The 16,764-nt window shown below is 32.4% G+C and overlaps 1 protein-coding gene across 2 annotated transcripts in view; it reads right to left on the reverse strand.

The window, feature by feature from the left end:
* Positions 1-1,980: 1,980 nt before the first annotated feature.
* Positions 1,981-16,764, reverse strand: part of LOC145328860 (uncharacterized) — a 39,270-nt gene continuing 24,486 nt past the window's right edge. Inside the window, exons 1-6 of one of the 2 annotated variants that reach the window (XM_080172768.1) lie at positions 6,822-6,944; positions 5,418-5,650; positions 4,399-4,504; positions 3,547-3,643; positions 3,131-3,260; positions 1,981-2,789 (exon numbers count right to left, since the gene is read on the reverse strand). In XM_080172768.1, coding sequence (XP_080028894.1) covers positions 2,622-2,789; positions 3,131-3,260; positions 3,547-3,643; positions 4,399-4,495 — 492 coding nt within the window. In that variant the 5' untranslated portion in view covers positions 4,496-4,504; positions 5,418-5,650; positions 6,822-6,944 and the 3' untranslated portion in view covers positions 1,981-2,621. Of the gene's footprint in view, positions 2,790-3,130; positions 3,261-3,546; positions 3,644-4,398; positions 4,505-5,417; positions 5,651-6,821; positions 6,945-16,764 lie in introns of those variants that run through there. The other variant, XM_080172769.1, reaches the window with a different exon arrangement.

Genomic DNA, 16,764 nt, shown 5'->3' on the forward strand with positions numbered 1-16,764 from the left:
CATGACAAACTGAATTTTTAATGTATAAATGACAGTAAAATCAATTCTCGTGCCATAAATACATCCAACACTGGCAAAAATATATCCAATATTTCCATACATATGTAAAAAAAATACATCTGACACTGGCATCTGGCATTTAAACATCCATACTTTTTCAATTATATGTCATAAATACATCCAACACTGGCATTTATCTATCCGTAGAAATTAAATGTAATAAGAAAACAACACACTTGTATAAGATTTAAAATATAATATATTTGTCAGGATAAAATAAAAAACATTATGTGATGGATTTTTGTGATGATCTTGATCTTGTTGCAATTCTGTTTATAGGTTGACCAAAATCATTGATAAATAAGTCAGACATATCCACACTTTCATATTGATTGTGGAGTCTTTGAGTTCATGTCCCTTGAATAAAATCCAATCATAAAGTTAGTAAAGGATTTGAATAAAAATTGAATTTTTTTTAAATTTTCAGCGCTCGGCCCGCCTAAAATAGTTGTTCTCTGTCGGGGAGGGAGGTACTCAAATTTTAAAAAATCTAAAAAAAAATCTAAGAGGATAACGCCAGTAAAACTTTTAATACTGAAGCTATTAAGAAACTAACTTATCAAAAATTTTGCTGATAATTTGTGTTAGAAATTAAATTGACAGTAAAGTTCATTAAGTCTGCTATGCATATGAATTTGTCCAAGCAAAGGGGATGAGATTATAAAAGTCTAAATTAATAATTCTAAATATGTAAATATGAATATTCAATAGTTATTTAATGCATCTTAATACTGACAGCTTTCCACGGATATTAAAATGAAAAAAAGAAAAAAACTGGTATTGATTTTATGATCTTTATCTTAAATTTGTGGGAAAATGTCTGTAATACGATGCTTTGCATGATTCTTCAATATGGCTGAGAACCAATTTTAATCCAGTGTTTATTGATCGGTTTCGAAGCCGTTCTGGGATAAGATTAACATTATTTTGAAAACACCAAGTTGAATGAGAGGGGCTGTAAAATAAAATGAAAGCTTTTACAGGGAGGGAGGGGACAGTGGGATGTTTATTACACTAGTCATTAAAGTTTTACAATAACGTTATTTTATTCGTAAGATTTACAATTTTGGGGACTCTTAATGAATTTTGATTGGTTGGGTAATAAGGTTGAGTTTTAAACCACTAATTGTAATCTACAGCAGGCAGTACCCAAACTCAGTCAGAAACTGCTAAATTCTTGCACATTCCCTTTAAGCCAGTACCCAAAGTCTGAGACTCCTAAAGATTGAATATTCGATCCATTGTCCCCTCCCTTACTCCCTGTACAGCAGGTGTAATTTTGAGTATAATTAATGGGGATGTATATCAATTTATCGGCCATTGTCTTATCCCTCAAGATCCCTGTAGCTTTTTACGCGGGACAACATGTATCTGAATTGTAGATGCTAGACAAATATTTTATACAAAATTTGTTGTTTAAATTGTTAAGAGCTCACATACATTTTATAAAGCATTAAAAGTGTAGATGTAAAATACAGACAACTATATAGCCCAAGTGGTGGAGAACCTTTTCATCTGCGAAAAAAAATACTTTCTGTTCTTTTGTGGGGACTCGGCTGTGTTTATGTTTCCGACGCTATTAGCTGATTTTAAAAACCAATACAAAATACGGACAGGGTCCCCGCCCTGTGGGCAGAGTTATATATTGTTTATGCCCCCTCTATGCCTAATGTTAAAAGCAGAAGTTTGACATAGCTAGATTTTTACTGATAAAAGCAGACGAACGAACGTACTTTCCTTTATTATGTAGTAGCATCTATGAGCTATGTAATCGAAGGAGTAGGGAAAGTAGGAAAATACGCTAAAACCAAACATAGAAATAAGAATTAAGTATCCTAAAACCTTTCATAAAATGGAGTATTCAATCAGTTCAGTTGTTGTCAAAATCTTAGGCTACAGACAAAAAAAAACCCTTACTACTTTATATAATAGGATATTTATTGTTAATCTGATAAAAGAAAAAATCTGTTTTGAATGATTAATTTTTATTGGTGAGATTTTATACAATATGAATAGGAATAAATTATTTCATACAGTAAACAGTATACTGTATATGTATACAGTATACAATGGCAAGACATATGGATACATCAATGAGTTTTTTTTTAGAAAATACAGGAATAATTCAAAGATAGATTATAAATTTAAATCTAAACTAAACTACATATTTTTGGTGCTTAAATTTTTGGGAATGTACATCTATCTTCAATTATTATTTCCTATATCCCCCAAAAATGATACATTATCTACAGTATTTTTTATAACTTTGTCAAGTTATCTATGTACACTAAATTTTGATTCAATCTCGTTTTTAACTTTAAAAATTATATTAGACAATACTTAGAGAATTTTAGAATGATAAAATAGAGGTACAGGGCTAATATAAATCTTTGATAATAATGCATTATTACAAAAATGAGGGTGAATCACATAACAATTAGGCATAAAATATGCTAACATATCTTATATTGTTGATAGACATACCTTTCTTAAAGATATTTAGGTATGCTATTATTATGTAATTCAACTTATATGGTTTATGAAAGAAAGAAGGTATGAAGTTAATACATTGTGATGGCTGACGCCCGCAGGGTTGTCTCCCCGTTGTACCCCTCCTCCACGACCAGATCATGCATGGACTTGACGAGGTATCTGCCGTCGTTGGTCAGGATGTGCACCACGGGGTCCGGGAATCTTGTGTTGATCCTCACCTCACGACCAACTTCAACCTAAACATGAAAAATAATAATATTCCTATAATACAAGAGCTTAGATCTTAAGTGGGTAAAACTATTATTTTTAAAGTGCTATAGGCAAACTTTTGAATCTTGAAGAAAAAATCAAAACCTCCTTTCCTAAAATTCCTAAACTCATACAAACTATACAGGAATAAAATAAACAGAAATAGAGTTAAATTTTAGTTTTTTTCTTATGTAACTGAAGGGGAGAAAAAAGAGAAGGGGGTTGTGGGGAAATTTTCACTTAGAATTGTTTGTCAGAATCACATTCTTCTTTCCCTGTTATTCAGCATTGAGGAGATGAGCGGTTCAGAGTTAGATTTAAGTTTTACCTTGATGAAGTAACCAAGCATTTCTTTGATTTCATCTAAAGTAAATTCATCTCCTTTGCCGGGTTTTTGGCTGAAGCTTTTAAATCCTCCAAAAGAACTGTTTTGCTCCGGGCTCCAGCCATTTGAAAACCTGTCATAAAACAAATCATTTATAAAAGTGTTAAATTTAGAACTACATTTATAAAGTAATATGATTCGATCGAAACTTCCTTAAAAAATTTGTTTCAGAAAAAAAGGCAAATTGAGGCAAAACATTATTTTCTTCTACTGCATATTGTCGTAATATATTTTGCTGTTAATGTTATTAACAAAGTAATAAATTTTTACAATGAACATATCTTTTAGCAGAGGATTTTTAAAAAAAATTCTTAAAAGATATTTTTTTTGGAGATTTTTAGAAGTAAAAAATGTATTACCCATTGTTAAAAGATTTTGTGTTTCTAAGTTTTGAAACAATGTCATTGACAGAGTGGAGGCCCATATCACGACATTTCTGCACTAACCCTACAAGATCTAAAAATATAAAAAATGTTACAAAAAAAAGAAATATATCATAAAACAACAAAACACAATGTGAAATTGAATTAAGTGATTTCAAGTATGGCTTCCAAACCGATTAATATCTGCTGGACAAGAACTGGTTCTCAGTCATACTGACAAATTATGTATTTCATCGTATCACACACAATTTTCCACGAATGTTAAAATAAAAACCATAAAATTAATACCAGTTTTGTTTGCCGTCTGGTTTTAATATTTTTTTTCATTTTGACAATCGCAGAAAGTTGTTTGAAAAAATAAATGTATACTCCATTGATACATGAAAAAAGAAATAGGAAGATAAAAAAAGATAAAAAAGATTTTTGACAGCAGATCAAACATGGAATTCGTGGTTTTCAGATAAGCATTGAGAAAATTTGAAGCTAAAGCTAAAAGGTTAAAGTTTTTATTGAAAAAAAGGAGAATAGAATAGGAGATAGAAAAAGAATAGTAATGAAAATAACAAATAATCAATATACAGTGAAATAAAGAAAAAAAATCCAAGATGCTTTCCTCTAGGTTCCTGTTAAGGGCAACTACTCAATTCTTATTTTCATTTAAAACGATTTTAAACGTTTGGTCACTCAACTAAATGAACCAATAAAAACTCTATATAAGTCCCCAAAGTTGCTAAGCCAACGAATACGAAAACGTTATAATAGAACTAGGGACTAGTGTGAACAGCCCAATGTCCTCCCTACCTCTGGAAAACGCCGATTCCTAATTACCTGATTTAGAGTTAAGATAGTTAGAAGACTGGATGGCACAGATGTGGAGCCAGCAGTCCTGGCCCAGGTCGTTACGGACACTACTGAAATTGCCCATAGTATCCAGCTGAAATAGATAAATAGTAAGATACCTAGATTGTAGATAAAAAGTTACTCATTAGATAGACAGTAAGATATCTATTAGATATATAAGATATTTATTAGATAGATAGTAAGATATTTGTTAGATAGATAACAAGATATTTATTAGAAAAATAGTAAGATATTTATTAGATAGATAGTAAGATATCTATTAGATAGATAATAAGATATTTATTACATGGATAGTAAGATATCTATTAGATAGATACTAAGATATTTATTAGATAGATAGTAAGATATTTATTAGATAGATTGATAGATTATCAAATAGATTAAAAGTTAGGTAGAGCGGCAGATTTGATTTTGTGTCAAAAGTCAAATGAATAATTTGACAGTTAAATTGTTGAATATTTATTTAGATACATGCCTATTTTTACAGAAAATATGTATATGTAAAAAAAAGGTAGCTAGATAGAATAAAAAATATATGCAGAATTGATAAATTGATAGATAGATAGATAAAATCATTGAATGTAAAAACATATATAATAGAAAGCCAATTATTAGTTTGTTGGAATGAGAAGTTTAAGTTTAATATAAGGTTTTTAAAAATCACTTTTGAGATATTTTCTAACTATGCATTATAATATACTAGCGGCTACGCCCCCTAGAAGCCTCTAGGGGCACTTAAGGTAGAAGGGGTAAAAGTCGACCTAATCCCATTTTAAATTTGAAGTTCAAAAGAGTAAAAAAATATTTTTTGGGGGGGAAGGGGGGTGAAGACACCCTCCCAAAAACAGTTTAAACCTCCCCAGGACCTATAAGAAGCTTCACTGTAAAGGAGAACAATACCGGTTCAGCGGTTAGCGAGATCATTCGGGACATACAAAAAACGCTTACTTCTTTATATAATAGGATAAAAATATTTTTTTTATTACCTTTAACTTAGATGAACAATGAAGGAGTGTTGAAGTTTGGTTTCTCAAGATCAATTAACTTTTCCTCGCAAGATTGGAATCTTTCTTTCTAATCTTTTAGCTATTTGTAGGTCTATGTTAAGGTTTGTTAATGATGGAGAATTTTTAAACAAGGATGACAGAACCAAAGAACAATCAGCTAGAAACTTTAAGAACTGTAAGCTTCACAAATTTCTGGACTGCAGTGTTGAAAACTAAAATAAAATATTATTTAATACAGTATTTTCTCGTATTCATTTGAATCCAGTGGATAGGAACCGGTTCTCATCCATACGAAAAAACTATGACTAGCATCGTATTATATCCAGTTTTCTACGAATATAGAAATGTACAATTATAAGATTAAAATCAGTTTTTTAGTCCTTGCCTTCGGCGTCTCGGGGCTAAAAAACTGGTTTAAATTTTATAATTGTACATTTTATATCCGCGGAAACTGTTTATAATACGATGCGAGTAATAGCTATTCATTATAAGGATGTAGCAGAAAAAAAGTTATATAAAATGTAAAAATGTATCCGTCAATTTTAAGATTTTAGTCCGAAATTAAAAACAAATAAAAGATAAAATTCTAAGGCAAATATCAAGCTAATGAGAGGCTTGACTTTGTAAAGTTTGTATTATTTGTGTTTTCTGATATTTATTGCATAAGATTGAGGGCTCGGAAGCAACGCATCAGCCACGACTAAGCTTTAAATTTAAAGATGTTTTGAAAAAAAAATTTAAAAGAAGGATTGCCGTATTTGGATCCTTTTTTTTACTTTTGCAGCGGATTTTTTTTTAATTGTAAAAGATTAATTTTTGTGAGGCTTGCAGGCGACTGCCGCGCAGCTGCCGAGCCCTGATAAGAATGGGAAGGGCATATTTAAGATTAGAAAAATATGTTAAGCGGCCAAGATTTAAGAAAGGTTATAAAATATAAAAATATGCCTTGGTTCAAATGTTTTATAAATGCAGCAAAAAGATAATATTTTAATTCTAAAAATATAAAAAAATCAAATAGTTAAATTGCAGATTTAAATATCTATTTTTAATATTATGGTCCCATAAAAATAATTTAAAAAATAGCTATTATTTTTTAGTAGTTTTATAAACCCCCCGGTAAAATAGATAAGTTTAGATTTTTTTCGCTTGATGATACACACACAAAACGACATTGAAATTTTCATTTCAGTATTAAGACAAGTTATGCCTGGCGTTAATTAAATATTTCACTTTGGGTATTGACTTTAAACACCTCTATAGACATAAAAATAAAGAACTTTTTAATCAAATAACCAAAAATTAAAAACTTATTTAGTTATATAAGGAGACTTTAGGTTTGACCAAAAAAAGAAATGCAATAAATATAATGTGTAAAAAAAATACCTGAATATTTAACAAAATAGCACTAAGATTATTCAAAATAAGTTTAAAACTTTGTTATATGTTAAAACTTTGCTTTGAGAGTTGAAATAAGAAACTGAGTCAAGTCACTGGCTTACTCCTATGTTATATCCTATGGTAGATTTTCAGTAATTTACAAGACAAAATTATATTCAGAATATATGTTGTTCTTTATGTATATAGTATCTCTTTTACTATTTAGTGACGTCAATCCGTTGTTCTGGCTGTCAAAGAGAGAGAGGTGGGCAGGGCCGGCAAAAAAAGATAAGGAGAACGGCAAGTGAGTGGCGAAGCTGAAATAACCCAAAATGGGAAGGTATAGTAGGTACAGAAGAGGAAAGTATTTAAAAAATTTATGCGGTTTTTTAAATTTTCTTTTAGAATGGTATTATGAAAAAAATAAACAAGAATGATAGTTATTCAAAAATGTGTTGCTGAGTAGAACCTGTTTTGGGCCAAGGCACCCCCCCCCCTTTATCTTAACTATAAATGTCGTGCACCTGATATAGCAGCAGTAAGAACCATTTTAAACATTTTTAGTTACAGCGCGGTGTTAAGCCGAGGTTCGGACCTATCACGTTTACGACGACGGGCGGATGCGCTAATAACCCCTAGTAACCAGATGTCGTGACCCTAGGGGAGAATGAATGGGGAATACCCTTTTCATTTTAAGTAAAAGTAAGGGTGGGTGGCCTATTTATTCGATAGTGGACCAAATAATGCCATTTCTCGCGGTCGTGCGCCGTCATGCGTCATGTTGGAAGGGTTAGACCTCTTTATATCCTGGAACAACATCTAATAGTTGAAAAACAAGAATAACAAAATTTTTAAAAGCGAAGCTCTCAACTCATACGGTAGGACAAATGAACATTAACACTGTTTAAGGACGTACTTACTCACATAATTTGATTATAAAGATGCATCGCATACAAATTGCGTTGCTACGCTTACTAAATAGTGCCTAACTATTACAGGAATCATCATGTCAAATTTAAAATTTATAGGACAATTTAAACAAACATAAAATTAAAAGATATCCGATGCGAACGTACAGACCGACCCTACTTATAGAAAAGCTTTGCTTTAAAAAAAAGATAGGCATCACCAAACAATTTTAGAAATTTTACAGTTTAGTTCAAATAATGTGGTTTCCTTTTAGTGTACTGACTTAAACAATATTTTTGGACGGGTAGGATAATGGCAGAAAAATTTATCTTCAACCCATTAATTTACAAACTACAAATAGCAATAAGTATTAGTGGGAAGATTATTGTATAGTTCAGTTCCCGATTCCTGTTTACCTGTGGAAAACCCAAAAAGACTTTTGTGAGTTACAAGCCAAAAGCAATTTTGGGCCCCCTTACAAAACCTTATCAAAACACAATATTTTGAACAATAACATATTCATGCTTAAAATATTAAATACATTGGATATTTGTGTTTATGGATATAACATTTCTATAATTCACTTTGTATGTCCGTTCCTAACGCTATAAGTGAAATAAGATTTTTCAAACTGTTGTTCAAGATATTAGAGTTAAACACAAAGGAAGAAACTGTGCTTTCCCATCGCAACCACCTTGTGCAACCTTTCTATTGGGTCATTAAAAATCAACCAATATGGTGTGGCTTATATTAACACAGCCAAGTAGAAGAAAATAATTTAGAAGCAGACGAAGAGGGTCATTGAAAAAGGAGGGGAGGTAGTTGTCTGTATATATGTACATCTATACTATAGATCTGTTTTTAAGATAGAAAGCTGGTTTCTCGATTCTTGATATTAACAAATGCTTTTTGTCTGTATTCCCATTAATGATTTATTTGTGCTTCGCTATTTATGGCTGTTGTCATCCTTGTTTCAAAAGTTCTGCTTCTTGTTTATAAGTATTTAACATAATTTGAAACCAGGGAGGGAGGGGACAATGGGCTGATAATTCTAGTCCTCAAAAGTTTATGATAACGTTTTCTTAATAACTTTTGTGAATTTTGATTGATTCATTCATTAAGTTGAGTGTTCACTTCAAACGTTTCAACAAATAATTTTAATCTACAGAAGGGGTAATTTTGTGTATCATCATAAGGTATGTACTTTATTTTATCGGCCATTGTCTTATCCCTTTAGATCCCTGATTTGAAACAAACATTTTGATTATGTTTGTGCATTATTATCAATGACGAAACTCTAAGAAATCATTATTTTTATTGTTTTAGATTTTATTGCACTCCAATAAAAATTTAAATTTTATAGACGATATTATCAGGGATCTAAAGGGATAAGACAAAAGCCGATAGATTGATGTACATCCACAATGATGATAAATAAAATTACCCCTTCTGTAGATAACTATTAGTGGTTAAAACGTTTGGAAACTCAACCTAATGAACCAACCAATCAAAATTCCATAGAAATATAAAAAGTTGATAAGCCAACGAATAAGAAAACATTGATATAAAGCTTTGGGGACTAGTGCAATAAACAGTCCAATGTCCCCTCCCTACCTGTGATATGATATTGTAGATACTTTATAAATAGACATTGTCCGTATTTTGTCTGTCTATAGAGATCATAAAGATTTGCTTAAAATCATAAGATGATTTATTGGTAATACCTACTTAATATATACTTATATCATTAATATCAACATTTCTTGTTTATGAAAGATTATATTTTTCCTTTAATAAGGTCTTTTGGGTATAGTCCCTTTCGTGACATCGCTTCTTATGGGGCGATTTGTCGTATTTTTCACAGTAGATTTTCTCCTATTTCTAGCCCCTGCGGGGGGCTCTAACCCTGCGGGGCCAATTACCTAACCCTGTGGGGCAATTACCTAACCCAATATAACCTAACCTAACCTAAAATAACCTAAAAAAAGCCATTTTAAAAATACGACAAATCGCCCCATAAGAAGCGATGTCACGAAAAGGACTATTCCCGGTCTTTTCTATCGCTACGATTTGTATAATAACAAAAATAGTGTTATGGCTGCGCTACGCTTGAAAAAAGTCCTTTTTCACCATAATAATATTATTATGCAACTGAGATAAATAAAAATCATATAACTTGTTGATTTTAAATTGCAGTTTTAAAAGAATTTATTATCGGCTCATAAACTTGCCCATAGTATTATTGATAGTTTTTTTAACACTAGCGGCTTCGCCCCAAGAGGTAATTTAAAAGAAAAAAATAAGTACTACTGGAGCTGCCACCACTAATTTCAAATATTTTTTTTAAAAATGGGGGGTGGATTTTTTTTTTGGGGGGGGGGAGGGTTGGGTGTGTCCCACCCCCCAAGAAAATAGCCTAGACACAGGACCAGTAGGTGTCTTCCCTCAAGAGTAGAATCCGATCGGTTTAGTGGTTACCGAGATCTTAAGGGACGGACGGACGTACGGACGGGCAGACGGACAGACATCATTCAACTTTGTATTTTAGATAACAAAGATAGTGTTATGGCTGCGCTACGCTTGAAAAAAAAGTCCTTTTTCACTATAATAGTACAGTTATTATGCAACTAAGATAATTAAGAATCATGTACTTGTTAATTTTAAATTGCAGTTTTAAAAGAATAAACTTGCACATAGTATTACTATTAGTTTTTTTAACATGAATGGCTACTCTTGCCTCTACGGGATGGGGATTATCATACCCTCTATAAACAATATCTTCTTTGAGATTTTAACCGTTTACGAGATCTAATTAGCTACGCATGCACATATACTTACTCAAATACAATTATGCATATCAATAATTAGTTACTATAGGATATATGGACTGCTTCGCTCCTAGGCATTAGATCGAACACAGTAAAAGTGTCGGACTGATTATGACGTAAAAAAAATAAGCCAATAAGAGGCTTCTATAAATTTTACCATTGGTCAATAATAATGGCCTCTCATTGGCTAATTTTTTTACGTCATAATCAGTCCGACACTTTTACTGTGTTCCATTAGATCTATTTGAAAGAGAGAAGGAGATAGCCTAAAACCATATTGTGACCTATGTAAGCCCTTTTAATATGAATTCATCAGTTCTGTTGTTTGCGATAGTTTAACCAGCCAATACTTTACTGCTGTATATAATGTCTGAAAAGAACTAGATAATTAAGATAATATGATTTTAATCACTCAACTTCTCGCATTTTTAAATGGCTTAGTTATGCATTAGACCTGTTACTCAAAATACACTTTTTCGAATTTAATTCTTCTGCTGAATTAAAAAGTTACTTTAGGGGCCTAGAAATAAATGTACAGAATTTCATCTCTCTATCTCTAATGGCTACCGAGCGCAAGGCCTCTAAAAAATCAACAGATAACGGTAGCACAGCGATTTTAACAATTTTTCAGCAATGTGCAGTGCAGCTTTTTAGCTCTTCTGCATATTTCAACTTAAACATATAAGGCCAAATATATGATATCCAAAAATCTTTTGTCAAAGTCTACTCTACAATTAGCGCCGGTCCGTTTTCTAAAAAATTGCTGAAAAATGTTTTTTTTTAAAAACATCGCCATGATATTTTTGTATGAAATAACGGGATCTCAAAAATTGTCTTTTTTAGAGGCCTGGCGCTAGGTAGCCAGTAGAGATAGAGAGATGAAATTTTGTATTTCTAGGCCCCTAACGTCTAGGTCAGCAGAAGAATTAAATTCTAAAAAGTGAATTTTGAGTTACACGTCTAATATGCATCAATTTAAATGGTAGAAAAAATTTCTGAACTACAATTTTATGATCATAATGAAAGTTGCTTTTAAAACAGATAAAATCTGCATTTTTGAAGAAAAAAATCATACTAATTATTTTTTACATCGTATTATAAACAGCTTTCCGCGGTTAGTAAAACTAAAAATAAGATATTAATTCCAGTTTTGTTAGCTCTGAGAGACCGAACGATTTTTGTTTTCTTATTCGTAGAGTATTATCTGTAATACGATACAATACATTATTCTTCAGTATGGCTTAGAACCGGTTCTAATCCAATGGATATTGATCAGTTTTGAAGCTATACTGGAACATTTGAACTGCACTTTTATGACGCATTACTTAATGGTTTTTAAACACTATAAACAGTAGGAAGGATTGACAATTATACATAAATAGATATTATGACAGGGGAAAAATTGTCGTCAATCAAGGTTGCTATTAATTGGTCAGTTCTTGTATCCAGTAGGAGGGGAGGGGATGGGGTGAAGGGGTTGAAGGTTGGTTGGGGAAAGGGTCATTATATTAGCGGGCTATAAATTTAACTTTTTAAAAGTACATGATAATCTGGTGTAAGATCCAATTGATAATAAATCATTCAATAACTACTTTTCTGGAATTTAAAACGTAATCTATGATACAAAGTAGTACGATGTCTGTCTGAAGCTCAAGATCTCAGTAACCACTGAACCGATTGGGCTCTACTCTTCAGGGAATATACCTACTGGTCTATGGATGATTTAAAGCTATTTCTTGGGGGGGGGGGAGAGGAACACCCCAACCCCCCCCCCAAAAAATTTTTTTTTTACTTTTTCTTTTTAAATCTAAATAACATCCCTTGATTAAACCTCCAGGGGCGTAGCCCCTAGAGGCTAGTCGTGAAGCCGCTAGTACAATATTAAAACAGTGTTGTAAATTAGGGATCTGAAGGGATAAGAGAATTGCCGATAAATTGATGTACGTACATTCCCAATGATGATGCACAAAATTACCCCTTCTGTAGATTAAAATTAGGGGTTGAAAGTGAAACGTTTAGACACTCAAGTTAATCAGCCAACAAAATTAAATTCAATAAAAGTCCCTAAAGCTGTCAAGCTAACGAATAAGAAAATTTTATTATATAACTTTGGGGACTACTGTAATAAACAGCCCATTTTCCCCTCTCTCTCTCTCTCTGAATTTTTTTATAATTTGTAAATTACAGGCAATAAAGTAAGAAAATTAGAATATGCATGGCAGCAACTTGCAAGGGTTAATTGAGCATGATCCCAAGACGCGTAAAAAACAAACAAGGATGACAACATCCATAAGTAGCGAAGCTCCAAAATTATGAATGGATATCGGAAAAAATTTACTATAGAACAGTGTCATACAATAAACATTAAAATTGATAAAAAAGCGAAATCACGAAACCTTTAAAATAAAAAACTTAAAAATCTATTAATCGATCTAGCACCCCACTTATTAGACAAGTCTTCAAAACTTTGTGGAAATAAGTATATAGTTTATTCCCTGAAAATTTTAGCTCTCTATCTTGTAAAGAAATAGAGAAAATCGCGAAAACTTGAAAATCTAGGAATCGACCTTGCACCCCAAATAACAGACAGATGGACAAAACAATGTATAGATTAGATGGGCATATGTCATAGGAATCTTCACTAAAAATTTCAGCTGTCTAATTCTATCTTGTATAGGAGCCGAGAAAATCACATTTTCTTCCATAGCCTTACGGGCGGACTGACGGATTGACGGACAAAGTTAATTATAGAGTGGCTTCGCTACTAAAAAAGACCATAAAACTACCTTCCTGTCTTGAATAACAAGCAAACAGGAAAATATTGCTAACTTAAAGCGAAGCTTTTCTATAATCACACTATTTACGTACGTCTGTACATCTGAAACGGATAGCTCTTGTCGATAGATTGGACATATTAGAACTGTCTTATTGTTTTTTAAACTTTGCATTATGATTCTTGAAACAATTAGATATAACTTAGAAAGCGGAGCAACTATTACTAATAAATTTTTAAAATTGCTGATGTTTAACTTTTTTTTTACAACAAATATGTATGATATAATCATCCTATTCATCTGATTTTTTAAATAATGATTAATAGGACAACAAAGTATTATAATTAGAGCGAAGCATCTCTGTAATCAAGTCCTAAAAAATGTAAACAGTATCCTTTATAGTAGTAGCATTATTGCATTAAATTCATATTCAATTTGGTTTAGACTTATAAATTGATATTCTGACGATAAGTTTCTGACAATCTACGCATTGATATTTGTTTTACCTACCTTCTGGTTTTAGAGCTTCACTTTTATGGATGTTGTCATCCTTGTTTTGTTTACGTCAATAATCTGCAATAGCTTTCGCAGCCTCTCACATCTCAATAATCTTAAACTTGATTAGGGCCAAATGGATCTTCTATGATATTCGATGACTAGTATTAAAATTTCGTGTATCGTGGTCGTACGCAGTCATACGCAATGTTTGAAATTTCAGATCAAAGTATTGGCAATTTGGGAAAAATTCATCTTTATACCATAGCGAATTAAATAACTTTACAAGCATCACTTTTATCTTATAGAGAAAAAAAGTAAACCAAATAGCGAAAACTAAGATCTGAAATTTGTGTCACCCTTCCAACATTGCGTATGACCGCGAGAAACGGCATTTTATTACTAGTCATCATGATATTTTTGTCTCTTAGGAGGGAGTAAATTCAGGGTGTGATTTTGTACAGTACATATTTTAAAAATTTTATTTTTTCTCGGGTTTTGCGTTTATATAAAAAGAGTTATTTCTATCTATAATGAAAATTAGAACGATGTCTATCTGTCTGTCTGTTTGTTTGCACCGAAGGATCTTGCTATCCGCTGAACCGATCGGGTTCTCCTTAACAAGGTAGCTTCTCATAGGTCCATAACCATTTTGGGAGAGAGTACCACCACCCTCCCAAGATAAATCACATACAATCGATTTTTTTACGTTTAGAGACTCCTACACAACATAGCTAGGTATCGTAGCAACATTTAAAGTGCCACTAGAGGCTTCTAAGGGCGTAGCCGATAGTCCTATTACATAAAGTAACTATTAGCTGTACCCCTTGCATCAATGGGCTTTTTAATCAATGCAAAGGGGATGAGAAAAGAAGAATAATAGCCTAAAACCAACCCAATACTGAAATCTAAAAAATAGAATAGCCTAAAACCATCCCAGAACATTTTTAAACCTTCTCTAGATAAATAGGAGAACATAAACGGTTGATCAGTTATAAAATTATGTTACAGACAAGAAACTTTACTGGTTTATATAATAGAACTAGCGGTTTCGCCACTAGCCTCTAGAGGCTTTGCCCCAAGAGGTTTCATCAAACTTTTTTTTCGTGTTTTAGATTTTAAAGAAAATTTTTTTTTAAATTTGAGGGGAGGGGATATTTTTCATTTTTGGGGGGGTTAAGGGTGTCCCCCCCCCCCCCAAGAAAATAGTTATAAACCTTCCCGGGACCTATGAGAAGCTACCCTGTAAAGGAGAACCCGATCGGTTCAGCGGTTAGCGAGATCCTTCGCTACAAACAAATAGACAGACAGACAGACAAACAAACATCGTTCTACTTTGTATTATAGATAACTTTATTGTCTGTAGCGAAGGATCTCGCTAACCGCTGAACTGATATGGTTCTCCTTTATGGTAAAGTTTCTTCTATGTTTAGGGAAGGTTCTTGATTATATTGGGGGTGGATATCTTCACCCTCCCAATAAAAAATTACCCCCCAAAGTATTTTTTTACTTTTTCTTTTTAGAACCTAAATTGAAATTTAAGGTGGGGGGGCGCATAGCAACCTAAGTACCCCTAGAGACTTCTAAGGGCGTGGCCGCTTGTAAATGTAAAAAATAGAAAAATGAATTAACAAAAAGTTTGAAAACCAAAAACTGGTTGGTATTTGTACTCTTGGAACTAAAACTGTTTTTTTGTGTTGTATCATTGTATAATGATTGATGCCTATCTTTTGTTCAAGAGCGAAGCTTATCTATAATTTGGGCATGTCCTTCCGTCCGTCCGTAATCAATAGCTCTTTTAATAAATTGATATATGTTAAAATTGTCCTATTCATTTCAAACTTAATCGTTACACTTAAAACTTTTGATTTTTGAAATACTGATTCATAGGACAATAAGGTACAAGCCAAGGTTCTCTAAAATCAAATCCTAAAATATATATCTTGTATTTAAGCAATTTTGCAACAAAGTCTTTACAATTTTTATTGACTTACACATTAATATTATGCTTATTAAGTTCTGACACTTTATGTACAAGATTTATTGTTTGTTTGTCATTTGCCAGAGTTTCGTGTTTATGGATTTTGTCATCCTTGTTACAATACGACGCGTCGCGATGACCAAAGGTTAAAATATACGTATTGGTGTTTAGTGGCTATCTAAGGTCAACTTTTTTTCACCTTGTTACAATACGTTACAATACGATGACAGGTAGGAAAATGCCGTTTATCAGATTCGTACGCCGTCATACGCAATATCTTAGGGTGACGCAAATTTCATACCTCAATTTTCTCGGAAAAATATTTTTTTTTCTCTATAAGATAAAAGCAATGCATGCAAGTTTTTTTTTCATTCGTTAGGATATAAAGATACATTTTTCTCAAACTATGAAAACTGATATCTAAAATTTGCGTCACCCTTTCAATATTGTGTATAACCGCATTTTATTACCCATCGCCACAATACGACCATAAGTCAAACAATACGTATCTATCAATGGATTATGTCTACGGTGTCACTCTCAGGGATGCCGGGACACATAAAATCTGGGAATAGTCCCTTTCGTGGCAATGCACCTTAAAGGGCGATTCGTTGTATTTTTAAAATGTAGGTTAGGTCAGGTTATATTGGGTTAGGTGATTGCCCCACAGGGTTTGACAATTGGCCCCGCAGGGGCTAGAAATAGGAGAAAAGCTGTGGAAAATACGAAGAATCGCCCCTTAAGGTGCGTTGCCACGCAAGGGACTATACCAAAAAAAACTGTTTCCAACTAAATTAAAATCTTTGTCAATATCTAAGAAACTTTTTAATTTCTTTGCCATATGCAATATGCATATCCCTTATAACCAGAACGTTAAGCCAATCTGACAAGCGTTAAGCAGCTAATCTTAAAAACTTCAGGCATCTAAAGGAATAAGACAATAGCCAACAAAATGAAGACTT

Source organism: Acartia tonsa, chromosome 9 (genome assembly GCF_053477335.1).
Source record: "Acartia tonsa isolate MP-2025a chromosome 9, ASM5347733v1, whole genome shotgun sequence".
NCBI lineage: Eukaryota > Metazoa > Arthropoda > Copepoda > Calanoida > Acartiidae > Acartia > Acartia tonsa.